We start from the raw sequence: 17,738 nt of genomic DNA on the forward strand, positions 1-17,738 counted from the left end.
TTCTTTTTATTTTTTCAATACTAGTAGAGGCATCAGGGACCGTGTGATGCATGGGAAAACCTGAAAGATGTAATAATTTTATTTTTCATTTAATGATTTATAAAAAATAATTGTTGTTAATTGAATATAAACAACTATTTTTAATAAACTTAGTTGTATTAATAATTTATACTAATTTTAATATTTTTTATTTTTTTATTATTTTTAAATGAAATTTTGATTAACTTTAAATAAATAAAAATAATTATAAAAGCTAACATTTTTATTAATTCCACTAATAATTAACAATTATATAGGGACAACAGGGTGGGTTAAAGGTAGGCACCCCATCCCTTTCCCTGCCCCATAGTCAAGACACTCTGCCCCATCCCCGCCCCGTCCACAGTGTCACACGGGTTCAAGGCAAGGTAAACAACCCCTCAATGTCAGGCAAGTTCAAGGGCAAGGCACCCCACTCCTTATCGAGGATAGAGAATCCTCGAATTTCCCTGCCCCGTCCCTAGTATTGGGTGGGTTCAAGTAGAGGTGTAAATTGGGTCATGTTGGTTCGGCACGACACGGCCTGCATGTGGCTCGCACAAAGTGTAAATCGTGTCGTGCTGGCCCACGAAGCATCCCAGGCCATTCCTCCCTCATCAAGGATAATTTGGGGTGTTAGTTTGGCACGGCCCACTACTCGAGCCCGCACAGGCCCGTGTCGTGTCGTGGGTCAATCTGGTCCAAGGGTCGAGCCTTAGGCTAGGCCATGCCGCACACCAAGCCAAGCTCAAGGCAAGGCATCCACTCCCCGTCCAAGGTTTTTAAAATTGGATTGGATAGGGAACCGTTCTAGTTGACCCGCTTTGACAAAAAAATAAAAAATTAGAAAAACAAAAAAAGGCCAAAAACTATAATCCAGGTTGATGGTTCAACCACCCAGGTCAGCGGTTCGTTAACCAAATAACAATTTTTGGACAAAAAGTGTTTTTGAGGTGAAACAAACAGTGTCTAGTTCCCATTTTTTTTGGTCTAACCATCTGGTTTGACCCAATTTTGAAAACACTATCCCCATCAACCCAATATTCAATTTGATGATATGATCAAGAGGATATATTGAGTATCAACCACATGCTAAATTCCTAAAAGTACACTAAATTATCTTTAATATTAAAAAAATGTAATTTTATGAAAATTTTGGAAATTTTGTTGTACTTGTGTAATTCTGAAAATTTATTCAAAATTATTTAATTTTTTTATTAAATAATTTATTTTCTTTTTAAATTGTTTACTTACATAATTATACTAATTTATCTTATAATTTCTAATATAAACTAACCAATAATTTTCTTTTTCAAAAATGTTATTATAAAAAAATGTAGTTTTATGAAAATTTTATTACATCTGTGTAACTATGGGGATTTATTGATTTTTTTTTAAATTGTTATTAAATATATATTTTTAGTTGGTAGTTTACTAACAAAATTACACTAATCTATCTTTTCTTTTTCAATATAAACTAATTAATAATTTCATTTTCTAACATTATAGTATCTTGTTCCCCCATTTGTATTTGGTTATTAATCATAATAATAACAATAACTAAAATTTTATACTTTTTGATAATTGTTAAATATAATTCTAAATTATATATAAATTAGTTAAAGAGTTTTCAATTTCTATAAAATGTTGTTAATGAGTTAATTGATAACAATATTTATTAATTTTTGGTAATTTATTAACCGTACTAATAAGAATATTTAATTTTTGGTTATTTACTAATTGTATTTATTAACTTTTGGTAATAACATTATTTAATACTCATTGAATATGGGTGAAATTAAATATTAATTGTATTTAACTATTTATTAATTAATATGAATATTTTAAATGAGGGAGAGTGGATATAGATTGGGGGGATGCATTTTAGGAATTGGTTAGGGAGTGGGGCAACATGATACTTTCCTATTGGTTTAAATGAGATGCCTTAGGAGAGAGATAATAGGAATAATTTTAAGTAGTTGGGTGACATGGCTTAATGGGAGTGGTGGGAAGGGAAGAGGAGAGAAAGTCAAAGAGAATGTAAAGTTGGAATAATGGAGCAAGGAGAGGCATGGTGACGGGGACCCGTGCTTTGTTAAGCAAAGTTAAACAATAGAAATACATAAGAGTATATAATTGTTTTATATTTTAACTTTTTAATAAATAATCCGATCAAACTCAACCCGAGTTGGTCGGTTTTCTAGTATTTCATATCGACTTTGGTTGAATAAATATATATTAATATTTTATATTTTAAATTTAATTTTTTAATATGGGAAAGTGGAAAATTCCCATATTTGTTAGTTTAAAATATTTTATATCATAGATTTAATTTTTATAATTTATTTTTTAATAATATCATTGTAATTTATGAAATTTAAAGTTATTTTTTAAGTTTAAATTTTTTAACAAACAAACTAAACCAAAAATTGACCCAAATTGATACAACCCGAGTTAGTGGATTTTTGCTAATGGTCAATCGGTTTCGAGTGACAAATTGCAGACTTGACTAGATCGATTTGGTTGGCGAAACATCCTTGCAACTGAATTGAACCAATCATTGAACACTCCTAATTTCAACTAAATTTGTAGTATAATCTCTAATAAATAACAATAGTTTAATCGCCAATAGTTATTGAAAATTTATAGCAAACGTACACAATCATTGAAAATAAGTTTATAATGAAAATATAATAAAAATACAATAATTACAAAAATATAATAAATACTGAAAATATACTAAATTAGTCAATAAATAGTATAATCTTAAATAATAGTTTAATCTCTAAATTATAAAAAATCTATAATTACTAAAAATAAATTTATAACAAAAATACAATAAATTAAATTTCATAAGTTAAATAATAGTTGTTTAATATCCAATAATTATTGATAATTTTCTATTAAATAACAAAAATAAAAATACATTTATAAATAATTATTGAAAGCATATTTATAAAAGAAAACAATAAATAATTACTAAAAGTAAAATAAATATTAAATATTGTATATATAAATATGTAATGAATATACACTATTATTGTAAAATTATTACTAATAAATATAATTTTGTTGATAGTTATTTTCTATAATTATTAATTGATATAAGTGAAATTAGTTATTTACAATATTGTTTAGTTATTGAAATAATATTATTATTTAAATTCTTAAAATATTAATTATTTATTAAATTTAATAATCCATAATATTATAATTGTACTATTATTATAAAATTCGTTATTAATTTTGTAAAATATTAAATTATTATTAATATGAATATTATGAATTCTATTATAATTATTTTTCTACTTTTAATAAATTTTTTAAATTTATTACGTAATTTTGTTATTTTAACTATTTAAAATTTTATCATTTTAATATTTTGTTATTTAAATATTTAAATAATATGTAAAATATTTAATTTTTTTCATTATTTGAATTTTATTTTTTTTAATGTTATTATGTAATATTAAATATTTTGTTATATTATTTAGCTACTTTCAATGTTTTTATTTAAGATTTTTTAGTTATTTAAATATTTAAATAATATTTTAGTTTTTAATGTTAATTTTTTTATTATTTGAATAACACTTAAATTAAACAATTCGTAAAATTATAATTTATATTATTACTACATAATTTCATGATGAATTTTGTAAAAATATTGAATTATTAATTTTTTACAAAATTAATAATTATCTATACTAATTTATATTATTACTACAAAATTATCTCTACTAATTTATTTAAGATTTTTTAGTTATTAAAATATTTAAATAATATTTTTATTTTTAATGTTAGTTTTTTATTATTTGAATAACATTTAAATTGAACAATTCATAAAATTATAATTTATATTATTACTACATAATTTCATGATGAATTTTGTAAAAATATTGAATTATTAATAATATGAATATTATTAAATCTATTAATTTTTTGTGTTTTGAATAAATATTTTGAATTTAGTACATAATTTCGTTATAACATTTAAATAGTTATGGATTTTGTTAATTGAAACATTCTTTAAATAGATATAGATAAAAGGTGGGGGAGAGGATAAATAGGAATTATAGATAGCTTAGGAGTTAGAGATAAATTAGTAGATAAATAGGAATTAGAGACAATTTATGAGGAAGTGGGGGAAAGTGGTGCCATCTGGCTAAACATTAGAAAAACAAATCCCTCTTTGTCCATTTGGTTCGTAGTTTGAATCGAAATCGAAATACTCCCGAATCGGATTTAGAATGGACCATTCCCATAGTCTGTTTGGTTCAAACAGGAACGGGAATGGAATTAAAATCAGCATGAATGGGATTTCATTCCCAAGGGAGGGGCAGGGAATGACCATTCCCTCAAATGGGGGAATGCCATTCCAACAGGAATGGGAGTGGGATTCCGATTCCGCCCAACCAAACAGTTGGAATCGAAATATCCCATTCCAATTCTGATTATAGACCCTTATTCCTGCAAACAAAATGGACCCTTAGTATAATAAAATAAAATGCAATAATACAAAATTTAGTCCATTTTATTTCTTTTATAAATAAAAAATCTAAATCTTGAGTCTTATTTTAGCAATCTGTGATAGTAAGATAATAACTATTATAAAAGATTGCATTTCCAATTTTGATAAATAACACCTATTGATTACAATTATGACACCAATTGATTGGCAAAAGTTTTTCAGATATCATATCTTTTCAATATCATAGTCGAATCCCATCCTTCTTATCAAACCCAATTCAAATATACTCTTATTTGAATTTGATTCAATGTATTGTTTTGCTAGGGATTGAAAATGGGTAGGTTGGGTTGGGTTGGGTTGGGTAAGGGTTGAATATCAACCTACCTATATTGACCCACCAACCCACTATGGCCCATCATTGATCCTTGTTAATGGGTTACAACTCACCCTGACCCACACCCACCCATATTGACTCACTTATCCATCAACATTGACCCTTACCCACGCTCACCCATATTGACTCACTTACTTAAACCTATAAATGTAGAAACAGGTCGGGTCAACCCATATACCTGGAGAAGCATTTTTAAGAGAATTATCTCACTCTCAAGAGACGTGACAGATACGAGTCAGGTCTACCCATGTACCCAAAAAGGCCTTTTTAAGAGAATCACCTCAATCTCGAGATTGTCAGGTGACTGATATGGGTTAAATCAACCCATATATTTAAAAAAAAAAAGCAATTTTAAGAAAATCACCTCACTTTCGAGGCTAACACGTGACAAAAAATATGGGTCGAGTCAATTCATATACCTGAAAAAACAATTTTAAGAGAACCATCTCACTCTCGTGACTATCATGTAATAGCATAGGTCGGGTTAACCCGTATACCCAAAAAGTCTTTAGAGAAACATCTCACTCTTAAAAAATTGTAAAAAGTTGCAAAGATTACATAAATTTGCAAAAAAAAAAAAACATGAAAATTAGGGGTGGCAAATGAGTGGATTGGGTTGGGTTGGATTGGGTGCAAGTTGAATACCAACCCATAACCCACTAGTGACCCATATTGATTGGGTATTAAAGGGTCACAATCCATCTTGACCCTTACCCACGTTGACCCACCCATATTGATCCATCTCAATATTTATATTATATAAACTTCCATTAAAATTAAGTCCAAAATCAGAAATTGCAGAAAAATATATTAAACGACAAAAAATTATATAATTTAATTAAAAAAAGTGCACAAAAATTAGAAAATGATAAAAATTTCAAAAAATTACATATTTCAACTAAAAAAAGAAAAAAGTTACAAAAAACACATAAAACGATTACAAATTAAAAATATATATATATATTTCAACTAAAAAATAAAAATACAGAAAAATACATAAAATGATAAAAAATTCAAAAATTATATATTTCAACTAAAAACAATAATTGTAGGAAATACATAAAATGATAAAATTTTCAAAAAAAGTTAATATTTTATCCTATAATAGAAAATATGCAAAAAATATAAAATAATAAACATTCAAAAAAATATTCAACTAAAAAAAAATGAATGATCTAACGGATTCCACTCTGAATTTAGTATGACAACCATGGATTTCAATCATTTCATATGGAATGCCCCCAATTTTTAGATTTTTTAATAGATCAACAACAGATCAATAAAATTATTTCCACACAAAAAGAAAACACAAATCAACAATAATGGTGGTGCCATCACCAACAATTGACGTCCTAAGGTTTGAAGAGATCTACAAACATTTTGGTAGCAAGCCGAAGGACTTTCATATAGTAGTGTCGTCGTTATCACCAAAGGCAGTGGGGAGTATCTTGTCCATACATTTGGAATTAAGACCGGTACGGATGATAGCCAACAACACATTAATCAACAACATTGTTAATCTCAGTCACATCCTATCATAGAAGAAGTGGGTAAACCCCTCAATTTGTTCTGGAATTTTGATCAAACGAACCAAGGTGACCTAAAAAATTTTGGAGATTTGCCAAACATGAAGCTTTTAGTTGCCAACTACTTGAACCTGAACTTGAAGGTAGGGGTGTAAACAGATCGAATTCGAATTGGATAAGGTAATATCCGAATTTGATGTCGAATAAAATTTGATTCGATATCCGATGGATATTGAAAATTAATATTCAAATTCGAATCCGATTAAATATTCGAATATCCGATTCAATTTGAATTCGACTAATTAATTATTTTAGGTAATTAATAAATATACAAAATAAATATTTTATTTATACAAAGTATATAAATATATAAATTATTTATATAAATTAATTATTATATATATACATTATATAAAACATTTAAAAATTATATGTTATATATAAGAATTAAATAATCGGTCGAATTCAGATATTTATCGAATCAAATCAGGTCATATCTGAATTCAACCAATTAGATATTCAAATTATTTAAATTTGATTCAATTATGTCAAATTTCGAATTCGAATTTTCGAATACCGTTGACACCCATACCTGAAGGCCTTGTTCGCTTTTCGGTAAGCGCATTTTACCCATGTTCTTTTATTTCTCATGTGAGTAAGGCAATGACAATTTTAACCATAATTAAAAAAGGGTATTTTTGTCTCATTCAAGTGTTAACAACTTTCCCCCCAAGTGGGAAAGTTATTTACCCACCTAGGAGATGGGTACCAGTAAAGTAAACTTTCCTTGATCCCCACATAAATCTGAAAAAAAAAAAAAAACATGGGATTCTTTGATCAATGGGAATCAAAATCCCATTGACTAATTTTCCCCCCTCTCAAAATCAAGAAAAAGAACTCCCCTGCGCGAATAGATTAGATTTGAGTTTCCAACAATCTAACTTTCTAACAATTTGAGTTTTGAACAATCTACACTATTTGATTCTTTGTTGTCTCCTTCAACCATTTCTTGAAATCCGATGTGCCAATGATAGATCTGAATCACTTGTTACCTGTACAGATTAGAGAGAAAGGTGAAGTGGTGGTGCGACAGTGGTGTTGCGTTGAAACCTTCAAACCATAAGAAATCTGTGAGAAATGCAATGATTCAAACCTTCACACCCTTGAGACCTGTGAGAGAGAAACAATGGTGGTGCGGCAAAAAACAACAACATTGAAGAGACTTTAATGGTTGAAACTTACTTCAATGGTGGAATAGAGAGCTTAGACAAAAAGCTCACTTCAATTGTCAAAACCTTAATAACTTTTGAGTTTTGACCCTCCCCTAGAACAATTCTCTCAATCCAACCAACCCTGAACCTTTTATGACCCAATAGGTACCTTCGACTCAACCCATCATGACCCCTCTTCCTCTTACCCTAATGGGTCACTCAACCCATATTGACCCATTACTGAAATGGGTGGATATGGGTGGGATTTTAAGTGGGTGGGTCAAAAGGGTAGGGGTCAACATTGCCAGCCCTACATTTTGCAGCCCTAAATTTGACGGCATGATGACTTCTACATATTTTCGAGTTAAATTCTCACTTGCCTTTTCAAAAAGTTAAATTCTCACTTACGCTTATGCAATTATGCACGATGCTTTTATGGGAATTTTCTCATCACAAATGTTTTTTTTAGTCTAAAATGAAATATATTAAAAGCTAACTATCAAACATACAACGCCAACTACTACCACTGTCATAAAAATCCTACTAAAGTACTTAACAAACATCAAATGAAGGATTATTAACACATCACGATTAGACCAGTTCATGAGCCGGGCTTGGGCTTGGCTTTTGTCAAAATTCTAATGGGCCTGAGACAGTGTAAAGTTGGGCCCAAAGCCCAACCCATGAACATGCCTAATCACAATAATAGTGTTGCACTTTGGACTCGTCGATAAGTTGTCATGGTCTTTCCAACAATTCTATGACCATGTTGAAGATATGTAACTTACCAGTTCAAACAGTTTTGTTTTTTGTGTTTGATGGTTTGGATGATAGGGAGTCTAATTCAAAGATGATTGCATTGTATCCTTCATCCCAGGCTCAATCCTTCAGCAATGGCTCATAGTTTTGCAACTTCAATTGTAATTCACTTACCTTAACACAGATAATCATGATTCCTGTTGCTGCCTAGAATGGGCTGAGGGCAATAATGTAAATTCACTTCCATTAGTCGAGGTCTATCAAGGCCGACGGTTGATGTGTTCGAGGGATGATTAGTCTAAGGGCTTGTAAGTCCGATCTATAGAGGACGTAGCACATTACAGGCCCCGAGTGTTATCCCAAGGGCGGAGACTCTGACGGTCAAGTTAACAAGGGCGTAACAAGGAAGGTAAGACGAGGCCTGGGTAGGATAGCTCAAACAAGGTCACCAGGAAGCTAAAGAGCTGGGAGCAATAAATGCCAAGATGGCTTACCTCATTGTGATGCCACTTATTTGTACTTGAGCCAGCCAAGAGTTAATTACGAGTGGACGGCTAGGATGCGATATGCCTTGTGCTGCGCGTCACTATCTAAGACTGCCACATGTGCGTGTACCGTTGAGCTTGCCATATGCGCCCATATCAATTCCCATTGCAAATCAAACTTAATATCCCACATAATTTCCAATTCCCATAGCTGATCCAAACTAGAGTGCAGTAAAAAGAATTCCAAATCCATATAAGATTCGAAGGTTGCTAGGCAGGTTAGTCATGAATTCATGATAGCTCCTTCACAAAACAACCATAAGTGTGGGATTCAAAAAACACACATTACAGGGGTAAATTGATGAACAAACAGTAAATTCTTTGTAATATGGTTGATAGCTCCGAAGTCAAGATATCAACTGGAATCACCAACTTGAGACATGGTTGATGCTATCATGGTTGAAGATGCCATTGGTTTAGAAGGAAATGCCCCAATTATCAGGATGGTTGTAGCAACTTAGAGCAATGTGGCATGGACGACCACAAATCTGGCACTTCACCAACATGGAAACATTGTTCTCTTGCTCAACTTTAGGCTAAGTAATCTGAGTTTGAGGCTTTCAACTTATTTTTGTCCTTTGGAGGGATTGAGTATGTTGGCCTTAGTCACTATCCTTTGCTGCAACATTTGTAGATAAAAGTGGAGAACCAAGAAGAAATTCAGAATTATCTAACATAGTATTGTTATTGAGAAACAAAACATGAACTTCATTAAAGTTGCATTCAACAGCTCAATTAGAGGGGTATTTAGAGACTCACTGTCTCAATCCAATCCTCCAAGGATGTGAATGATATCCATCTTTAATAGTACTAGATAATCTTCCACAAATAAGGCATCAACTAAGTTTTTGGCTTTTGGATACTTAAACATTGGCATAGAACCCTCCTGTAGATGTTCTTAGCGAAACCGCATTATGTGAGCGTTGGACGTTGAGCACAACAATCAAGCTAGAGAATACCAGCACTTTTTTTTTTCATAGAAACACCCACTACTTGTGCCAAGATACCTTCGATAAGAGGAACAAGAAATCATCCACGAATGAATTGATCTTTCTATTCCCATTCTAGGGTAGGGTTGATGGTTTCCTTTTCACATGCATCAGATGCATACTTTGAGGGACAAGGAAATGCACCTATAGCTTAACCAGAGTTTTGCTCCTTGTAGTGTTGGTTTAAACTGTGAACACAAAAAATGGTCATGGCAATCTAACTTGACAAGAACAAGTTGACTAATGCTGAACACAAGGTTCTAAATATTGACACCGGCCTGTGTTGGTACATTTTTTAAGTTCTATTTATCTTTTCAAAACTGGTTCAGAGGGGTTGATTTAAGGCCCAACTACCCTCTGAACTGGTGGTTGACTCGACACAACCCCTGGAGGAGCGTATCAGTAAGCCATCAGCATGATACATATCGATACTTTGAACCTTGGCTGAATGGAACATTAATGCTAACTCTAGTTAAAGAAGACAGCCTTGATCGGTATCCATTGGCTTTGACAACATCACCAAAACAATGAAAAAACAGAGAGTATTTGAGAAACTCCACAAAAAATGAGCTAGGTCGACTGTTCATTATCCACTCCTTGATATTTCAGCATTCCTTTCCTTTCACTATTATCTAGAAAATTATATACAATCATTCTTAACATAAAAAATTATATAAATATAACAAGAAACTTAGTAAATCGAATTGACATGATTACCAATTCATTCCAACCACTTGCATAAACTCTTTGTGCCAACAGTGTGCTTTAATGGTTATATAGGGCAATTAACTTTATTGGTCATAGCTTGTGCCTATGATCATATACAACTATGTTAGCATTTCAATCCACATTCAATAAACATGTCTACTAAAATATTTAGAACTTACAATTCCCGCTTCGGACTTCCAAAACTCAACTAAATTTCCGTTCATTTTGATTTATATTCATTTCCCAATTTGTATTGATTCTACATTATCTCGATTCATGTCAAGGTACTTGATCTTCAAAGTGGATTTCCAATCTCTCCACTTTTTAACTAAGGACTTCATCGAATAGTTTTTCAACCACTCAACCTCAATTTTTTTCCAGAACCAAAATAATATAACAATTAGCACGATTGTGCAACATAAATAATGAACTTAAAAAAGTAATGTGTTGAATGACAAAATTAAATGTTATTAAAATGCAAGAAGCATAAAAGAATGACAAAATTAAATGTTTGTTAAGCAGCATTAACATATAAAATCTAAATGCAAGCAAGCATATAAGCACAAATAAGAGATAAAAACAAAGTTATGCATAACCATGCAATTCCATAATAATACCACATAGATATGCAAAATAATTGTTGTTTAAAAGTGTTTTAGACTTAGACTAGACCAGATTGTCAAATAGATCAACTCAAGAACCGGAAGGCATTCTAGTTTTTAAAAACCCCACTTATCATTTATATGAAAAAACAATAAAACCAATCAAAACTTAGCAGGACCATTGAAAACTGTCTGGATTTCAATGACTCAACTAGTTTTCATGACCTGCATGAGTCACTAATAGTTACAAATTTCAAAATGGTGATAAAAAGATTTGAACATGGGCTCTCTTAATTACATGTATTAACATTAAACCATCAACCCATCATATTTTCTGTGCTCAATTTTGTCTTTTTTAGTACATATACCAATTAAGTACATGCATATTCTAAAAGAATGCAAACTAAAACATTTGAACCCTAATAATCTCTCTCTCTCTCTCTCTCTCTCTCTCTCTATATATATATAAAGCAACACTTCATCTTTCTAGCCACTACTTACAAGTCTGTTTTAGCTTACAAAACCTAAAATAAATGGTTTTGATGCGACTCGCAGTCAAACCATTTACCCTGACAGTCATACCATTTGACTCATGACCCAATAAGAATTTCAGCTTTATGTCTGGTTTGAATCTTAAAACATTGGTTTATAGATTGCTCTTATTTGCCAATTTAACAAAAAACATCAATTAGACATCAATAGCTTTGAAGCAACTTTCAAAGCCCTCATGGAAAGATTAGTGTTAGGATCTAAAAAAGGTTAAGCATGTTGGTCTAGGTGAGTGAGTTAGGCTCAAATAGGTTGGGCTAGGTTGGATGGACTAGATTGAGTTTGGTTGATATGTAGCTAGACTGGATTTGGCTTTAGCAGATTTGATTAGAGTACATAATTGGCTTTGATTTGACCATGTAAATATGATCATACTTTCTAGTGTAGTAATAGATAAGCACATTTGCAAATATCATCATCATCCAATCCATATCCCAATTATATGAGGTAAGCTACATGAATCATGTTTCACCATTCCATTCTATATGCCATATGCAAAAAAAAAAAAAAAAACAAAAAAACACCTAGTGCTTAGATCATTTCTTACTACTTCAACCCATGTCCTTTTTGGTTTGCCCATATCCCTTCTAGCTCCTTCAACTTGCAGCAAATAACTTTTTATGGATGTTGTCAAAGGTATTCTATGCACATGACCAAGCCATCTTAGTCTATTTTCTTACATTTTATCACTTATCCAAGCTACTCCTAGATTCCTCTCATTTCTAACCATGTCCTTTATAGTTTTTCCACACACCCATCTCATCATGCAATTTATGCCACACGCACTTTTTGGACATTTTATTTTTTTGACTACCTAACACCCTACTCCATACAACATGTCTGGCCTTACTGTTAGGGCCTCACAACAACCACCCACAATATAAAATAACAAGGTATTTGAAATAGCAACAACGAGAAATCTGATATAAGCAAAAATGATAAAATCCAAGTAAAGACAAATAAAGACAAGCACTACAAAGACACAAAGATTTACGTGGTTCGGCCTGCCTACGTCCACGGGAGAGATGAAATCTGTTCTTCACTATGAAAGAAAACTGAGAACAATACAAGTACCATGCGGCTTGCAGCCCAAACCAACCCTTATCCTTGTACACCCGTTCTCTATTTCCTCTTAACCCGAAGAACAAAAACAAGAGAAGAAAACTCACTTTCACACCAAGAGCACTCTGTATTTTTCTCTTACACCTTTTCTCCCCAAAACACCTAAATCCTACATACAAAAGAAGGCTTTTATATGTAAAACCTTTTTAACCTAAAGAGGGACCACACCAACCGTTAGATTAAAATTAATCCAACGATTGTAAAATAAGACAATCCCAACAATCTCCACCTTTGCTTATTTTTCAACCACCATAGAGATATACTATTTGTGCCTCCACCTGTTTGCAAATACCGTAAACCTCCATTAGCCTTGTAAAGCATCACCAGCTACAAATAACCTAAATCATTTGGTCCTGACTCCACCTGATTCAAACAAGACGGCCAATGTACCTATGTAACTGTTCCCAAGCTAACAATCCTAGTTAACTTCAGAGAGGGACCTCGATCTTTCCTCTCTTCCAACAGGAATCTTCCTCTCACCATCATCTATACTTTGGAAACTTGTAGCACTTGTCTCCACTCTATCCGCAAAAGAGACCCTCTGTGTGGCCACACTACCTTGCGCATTCTGTTTCCAACACTCCATCGAGGTCTTGGAAACCACTGTACTCCCAACCAGATGATACAAACCCTTGCATTTTCTCCCTTTATCAGGATCATACCGCCACGTATGATTTTCATAACTCCACCTGCAACAAAAACCTTGCATCCCTTGGAGTCTAACCAGCTAAGTGATATTAGATTCTTGCACATTTTTGGGACATACGCCACACCACCCAAAGTGCGAACCACTTCATCAAACATTTTGATTTTCATTGTCCCAACACCCGTGATGTTACATGTATATCCATCACCCAAGGAGACCACTGGTCTTCCTCTCTTGGAACGTGTCAAAATATTCCTTCCTAGAGCAAATATGCATAGAACATCCAGAATCTAAAACCCACTTATTTGGAGAAAATTTGCACATACCTTCAGAGACTGTGAAAACGTCTCCATCATCATTAGATGCAATTGCCACGCTTCTGAATTCATCCCCACTCCTTTTTCATGTAGGACAATCTCTCTTCATGTGATCAAATTCCTTGCATATATAACATTGTACTTTACCCTTTTCCTTAGCCTTGGATCTAGACCTGTTGCTCTCAGACCCCCTGTCAGAAGACCTTCCTTTTCGATCCGTTCCCACCATGACCAACGTAGAGTCTTGCCCGTTCTCATATTTGGGCTTCCTCCTAATCTCATTGGATAGAAGAGATGTAGTAACTTCTTCCAACTTCACTGTATCTTTCCCATACAGCAATGTTGTCACCAAGTTTTCATACGAATCAGGAAGTGAGGTAAGAAGCAAAAGGGCCTTGTCTTCTTTCTCCACCTTGACATCAACTTTCCCTAGTTGATCCAAAATACCCTTGAACACATTTAGGTGTTCAAAGAGATTCCCACCTTCTTCCATCTTCAGCCCGTACAACTGCCGCTTCAGATATAGCTTTGTAGTTAAGCTTTTTCCCAAATAAAACTTCTCCAGCTTGTCCCACAATTCTAGTGTAGAATCTTCCTCCATAACATTATCAGTCAGGAGCAATCGAAGCATACTAACACATCTTGACTCGATGTCCTCCCAATCAGCATCCTTTATGTCTTCTGGCTTCCCATCCTTTTCAACACTCTAGCCAAGCCTTGTTGAACCAGGATGTCCTTTACCCTTCTTTGCCATAGGGTAAAACTGCCTTTGCCATCAAACCTTTCAATCTGAAACTGAGAACCTATACCTTTTGCTACCATTATCTCTCAAGCAATTTTATAAACACTAACCTGGGAGCTCTGACACCACTTTGTTGGGGCCTTACAACAACCACCCACAGTATAAAATAACAAGGTATTTGAAATAGCAACAACGAAAAATATGATATAAGCAAAATGATAAAATCCAAGCAAAGACAAATAAAGACAAGCACCACAAAGACACAAAGATTTACGTGGTTCTGCCTTACCGCCTACGTCCATGGGAGAGACGAAATTTGTTCTTCACTATGAAAGAAAACTGAGAACAATACAAGTACCTTGCGGCTTGCAGCCCAAACCAACCCTTACCCTTGTACACCCGTTCTCCCTTTCCTCTTAACCCGAAGAACAAAAACAAGAGAAAAAACTCACTCTCACACCAAGAGCACTCTATATTTTTCTCTTACACCTTTTCTCCAAAAAAAAAAACCTTAACCCTACATACAAAAGAAGGCTTTTATATGTAAAACCTCTTTAACCTAAATAGGGACCACACCAACTGTTAGATTAAAATTAATCCAACGGATGTAAAATAAGACACAATCCCAACACTTACAACTATTTTATAGAATTTCCCTTTAATCTAGATGGTATTTGCTTATTAAAAACATAAGAATATTTTTATAATACAAAATCTATTAAAGCATTTTTAATATTAACCTCTCTAGCTCAAAAAATATTGTTCATTATATATTTTAAAAAACTTACATTTAATATACCCATAATTTTTGCAATGCAAGTATTAGTTCAATTGCTTATATTCCTTGGGCTTATTATTATTCTGTGTATGGTTTGATTTTCTAAAAGACATAGAAAGAGAAAGCCAACAAGCTCAATAAGAAGCTATAGAATTAGATGTTGAATTTCCCTTTTCTCTCCATCCTTTGGCATCGTCGAGAGAAAAATATGAAAGTTCAATTGTTTGCCTTTGAAAGAATTTTTTCCATTCTTTTTTATCTTTTCAAGTATGATGCTTTTTGGTATTATTTTGGGTTGTGTCTTCAAATGTGAGCCATTTACAAGTAAATAACCCAATAGATGAAATTTTAATAGGTTGGGTGGTTTTGGGTCATGCATTACATAATGGATATGGATAACCAATACCATTAAAGACTCTATATGTATCTTGCAATCCATCTCTACCTTAATCTACACTCGACAACCCAGGGGTCCAAACCCTTATCGATCTGCCATCACACCAAACATCACAATAGCACTTGACCCTATTCTCAGCTTCCACACAACACAACCATTTGTGGATGTCAAGTTCAGACTTGGCAGTCCGTTTCCTCCAACAAACAACACAACAACCCATGGAGGGCAAGTCCATTGCACCCTAGCCCCACTCATGTATTCCGTACTTAGCTAGAAGTACACCTGTCCACCACCCACCGTCCTGGTTACCAAGTTTAGCCGTTTGGCAAGTCTTTTTTGAAAACTCTTCTGGGAGATCTGATAGCCAAAAGACGTAGTGGACTTTTACATAAAGATCTTGGCAGCCCACAACCCGTTTGGTTGGAGGTACGTCTTTCATGCATATTTCCTCTCGAAAATGAGATGAAATAAGTCGAAAAGCTCCATTTAGAGCTTCTTGAAAATAGCTTGAAATGGGCTTCCTGTGTATTTTTAGGACTACGTTTTTTCGGTAGCTAGACCTTTTCCCAACCAAACGGGAAAAGGCAAAAACGCAGGCTGCTGGACTTCTGAAAAGCCGTTAGCCTACACAAAAAGACACGCCAAACAAGACCCTAGAAAACAGAGAATCACATCTTTCATCTTATTCACACCTAATTCCCTTGTTCTTTTTAAAAGAGTAGACCATCTGCAGGATTCATGGAGGCTGGTTGTAGGTCAGCATGGACAACAACACGATTCTAATCAGGATGACTTTACTCTATCCCCCCTCCTCTCCCATCCCCCTTTGACAGATATATAGCCCTCGATCGGTAACACTACACTCCAATCAAGCCTCTACATTATGGGATCCCACAAGACAACCAAGCAAAAATCTGGCTCCCATAGGAAGCACAAGAAATTTGGATGGTGAGGACCTGCCCTTGCACCCGATCGTATTAGCCAACTAATTCTAGTTATCTCAATGCCCTACTGCCATGCTTCCACCCAACCTTGTTAGCCAACACATTTTCATTGCAGTAGCTGCTTGGCCGACGCACACACAAAGAGGATCAAACAAATAACCATGCAACCTACAACCTTCCAAGTCGATAACCTCAGACAACCTAGCCATCCGGGAGAAAAATAAACAATAACATGATGCAGGTACAAGAACACCATCTCATAAATGGTGCTAATTTAGAAAACAACCATACCCATTACTCATAAGAGGCTCTACTCAGGGGATCCTATGTTGCAATATTTGGGCACCAATCTCCAGTGTAGTACATTAATCTTTTTCTACAAAGCAAAGACCCGTTTAGTACCAACTAATGAGCATAGACGTAAACCATTCAATCAGAGACAAATTCTTGCCTGCTTACTAGATCAAAGTCGAAGCACACATTCCGTGCAAGACATTTCATGTACTTCATTACAAAGAAACCACATTCGCTGTCCCTGTACAAAATTTGCAACGATCAGTATTTGTGGATACACAGGATAACCTTACAAGTGCAAAATACCAGTAACATTGTTCCATTCCAACGTACACAAGTTGCTCCAATGTTGAGTCAACAAATTCATATGGCCATCCAAAGATCCTAGGAAGGATTAGCGCCAACTTATCAATTAGTTTTGACTACTGACAAAGAATGAAAAAACAAATATGGATACATAAGTAAACCGACCGACATGCTCTTAACGATCCGATTTTGTAAGATAGGAGTTTGTGTTGGCTGATATCAACCACCAATAATTGCTAGTGCGTACCATCCATTATTGATATGAAGACCTTTTCTGATGCCATGATCGGATTGAGCCGAAGCCATTTGTACAGATCTTTGTCACGACCGCTAGCAAAATATAGTTGCAGTACATAATGAAATTTAGATAACTAAAAAGCGGTGCAACGCCAAACGGTATGCATTTTAACTACCACTTACTCT

General features: G+C 33.6%; 1 protein-coding gene across 21 annotated transcripts in view; it reads right to left on the bottom strand.

Annotated features, from left to right (window-relative positions):
* Positions 1-9,093: 9,093 nt before the first annotated feature.
* The window catches only part of LOC104611344 (uncharacterized), a 28,466-nt gene continuing 19,821 nt past the window's right edge, over positions 9,094-17,738 (bottom strand). For 8 of the 21 annotated variants that reach the window (XR_016078785.1, XR_737633.3, XR_016078784.1 and 5 more), the window contains one exon: positions 17,167-17,645. Coding sequence is in view for 2 of the 21 variants with exons in the window: in XM_088892104.1 (XP_088748230.1) it covers positions 17,637-17,645 (9 nt within the window). In the remaining 19 variants the exon portion in view is untranslated. Of the gene's footprint in view, positions 17,646-17,738 lie in introns of all 21 variants that reach the window. The other 13 variants (XR_737629.3, XR_016078780.1, XR_016078783.1 and 10 more) reach the window with 7 other exon arrangements.

The sequence above is a fragment of the Nelumbo nucifera genome, chromosome 7 (genome assembly GCF_055504915.1).
Source record: "Nelumbo nucifera cultivar China Antique chromosome 7, China Antique-T2T, whole genome shotgun sequence".
Taxonomy (NCBI): domain Eukaryota; kingdom Viridiplantae; phylum Streptophyta; class Magnoliopsida; order Proteales; family Nelumbonaceae; genus Nelumbo; species Nelumbo nucifera.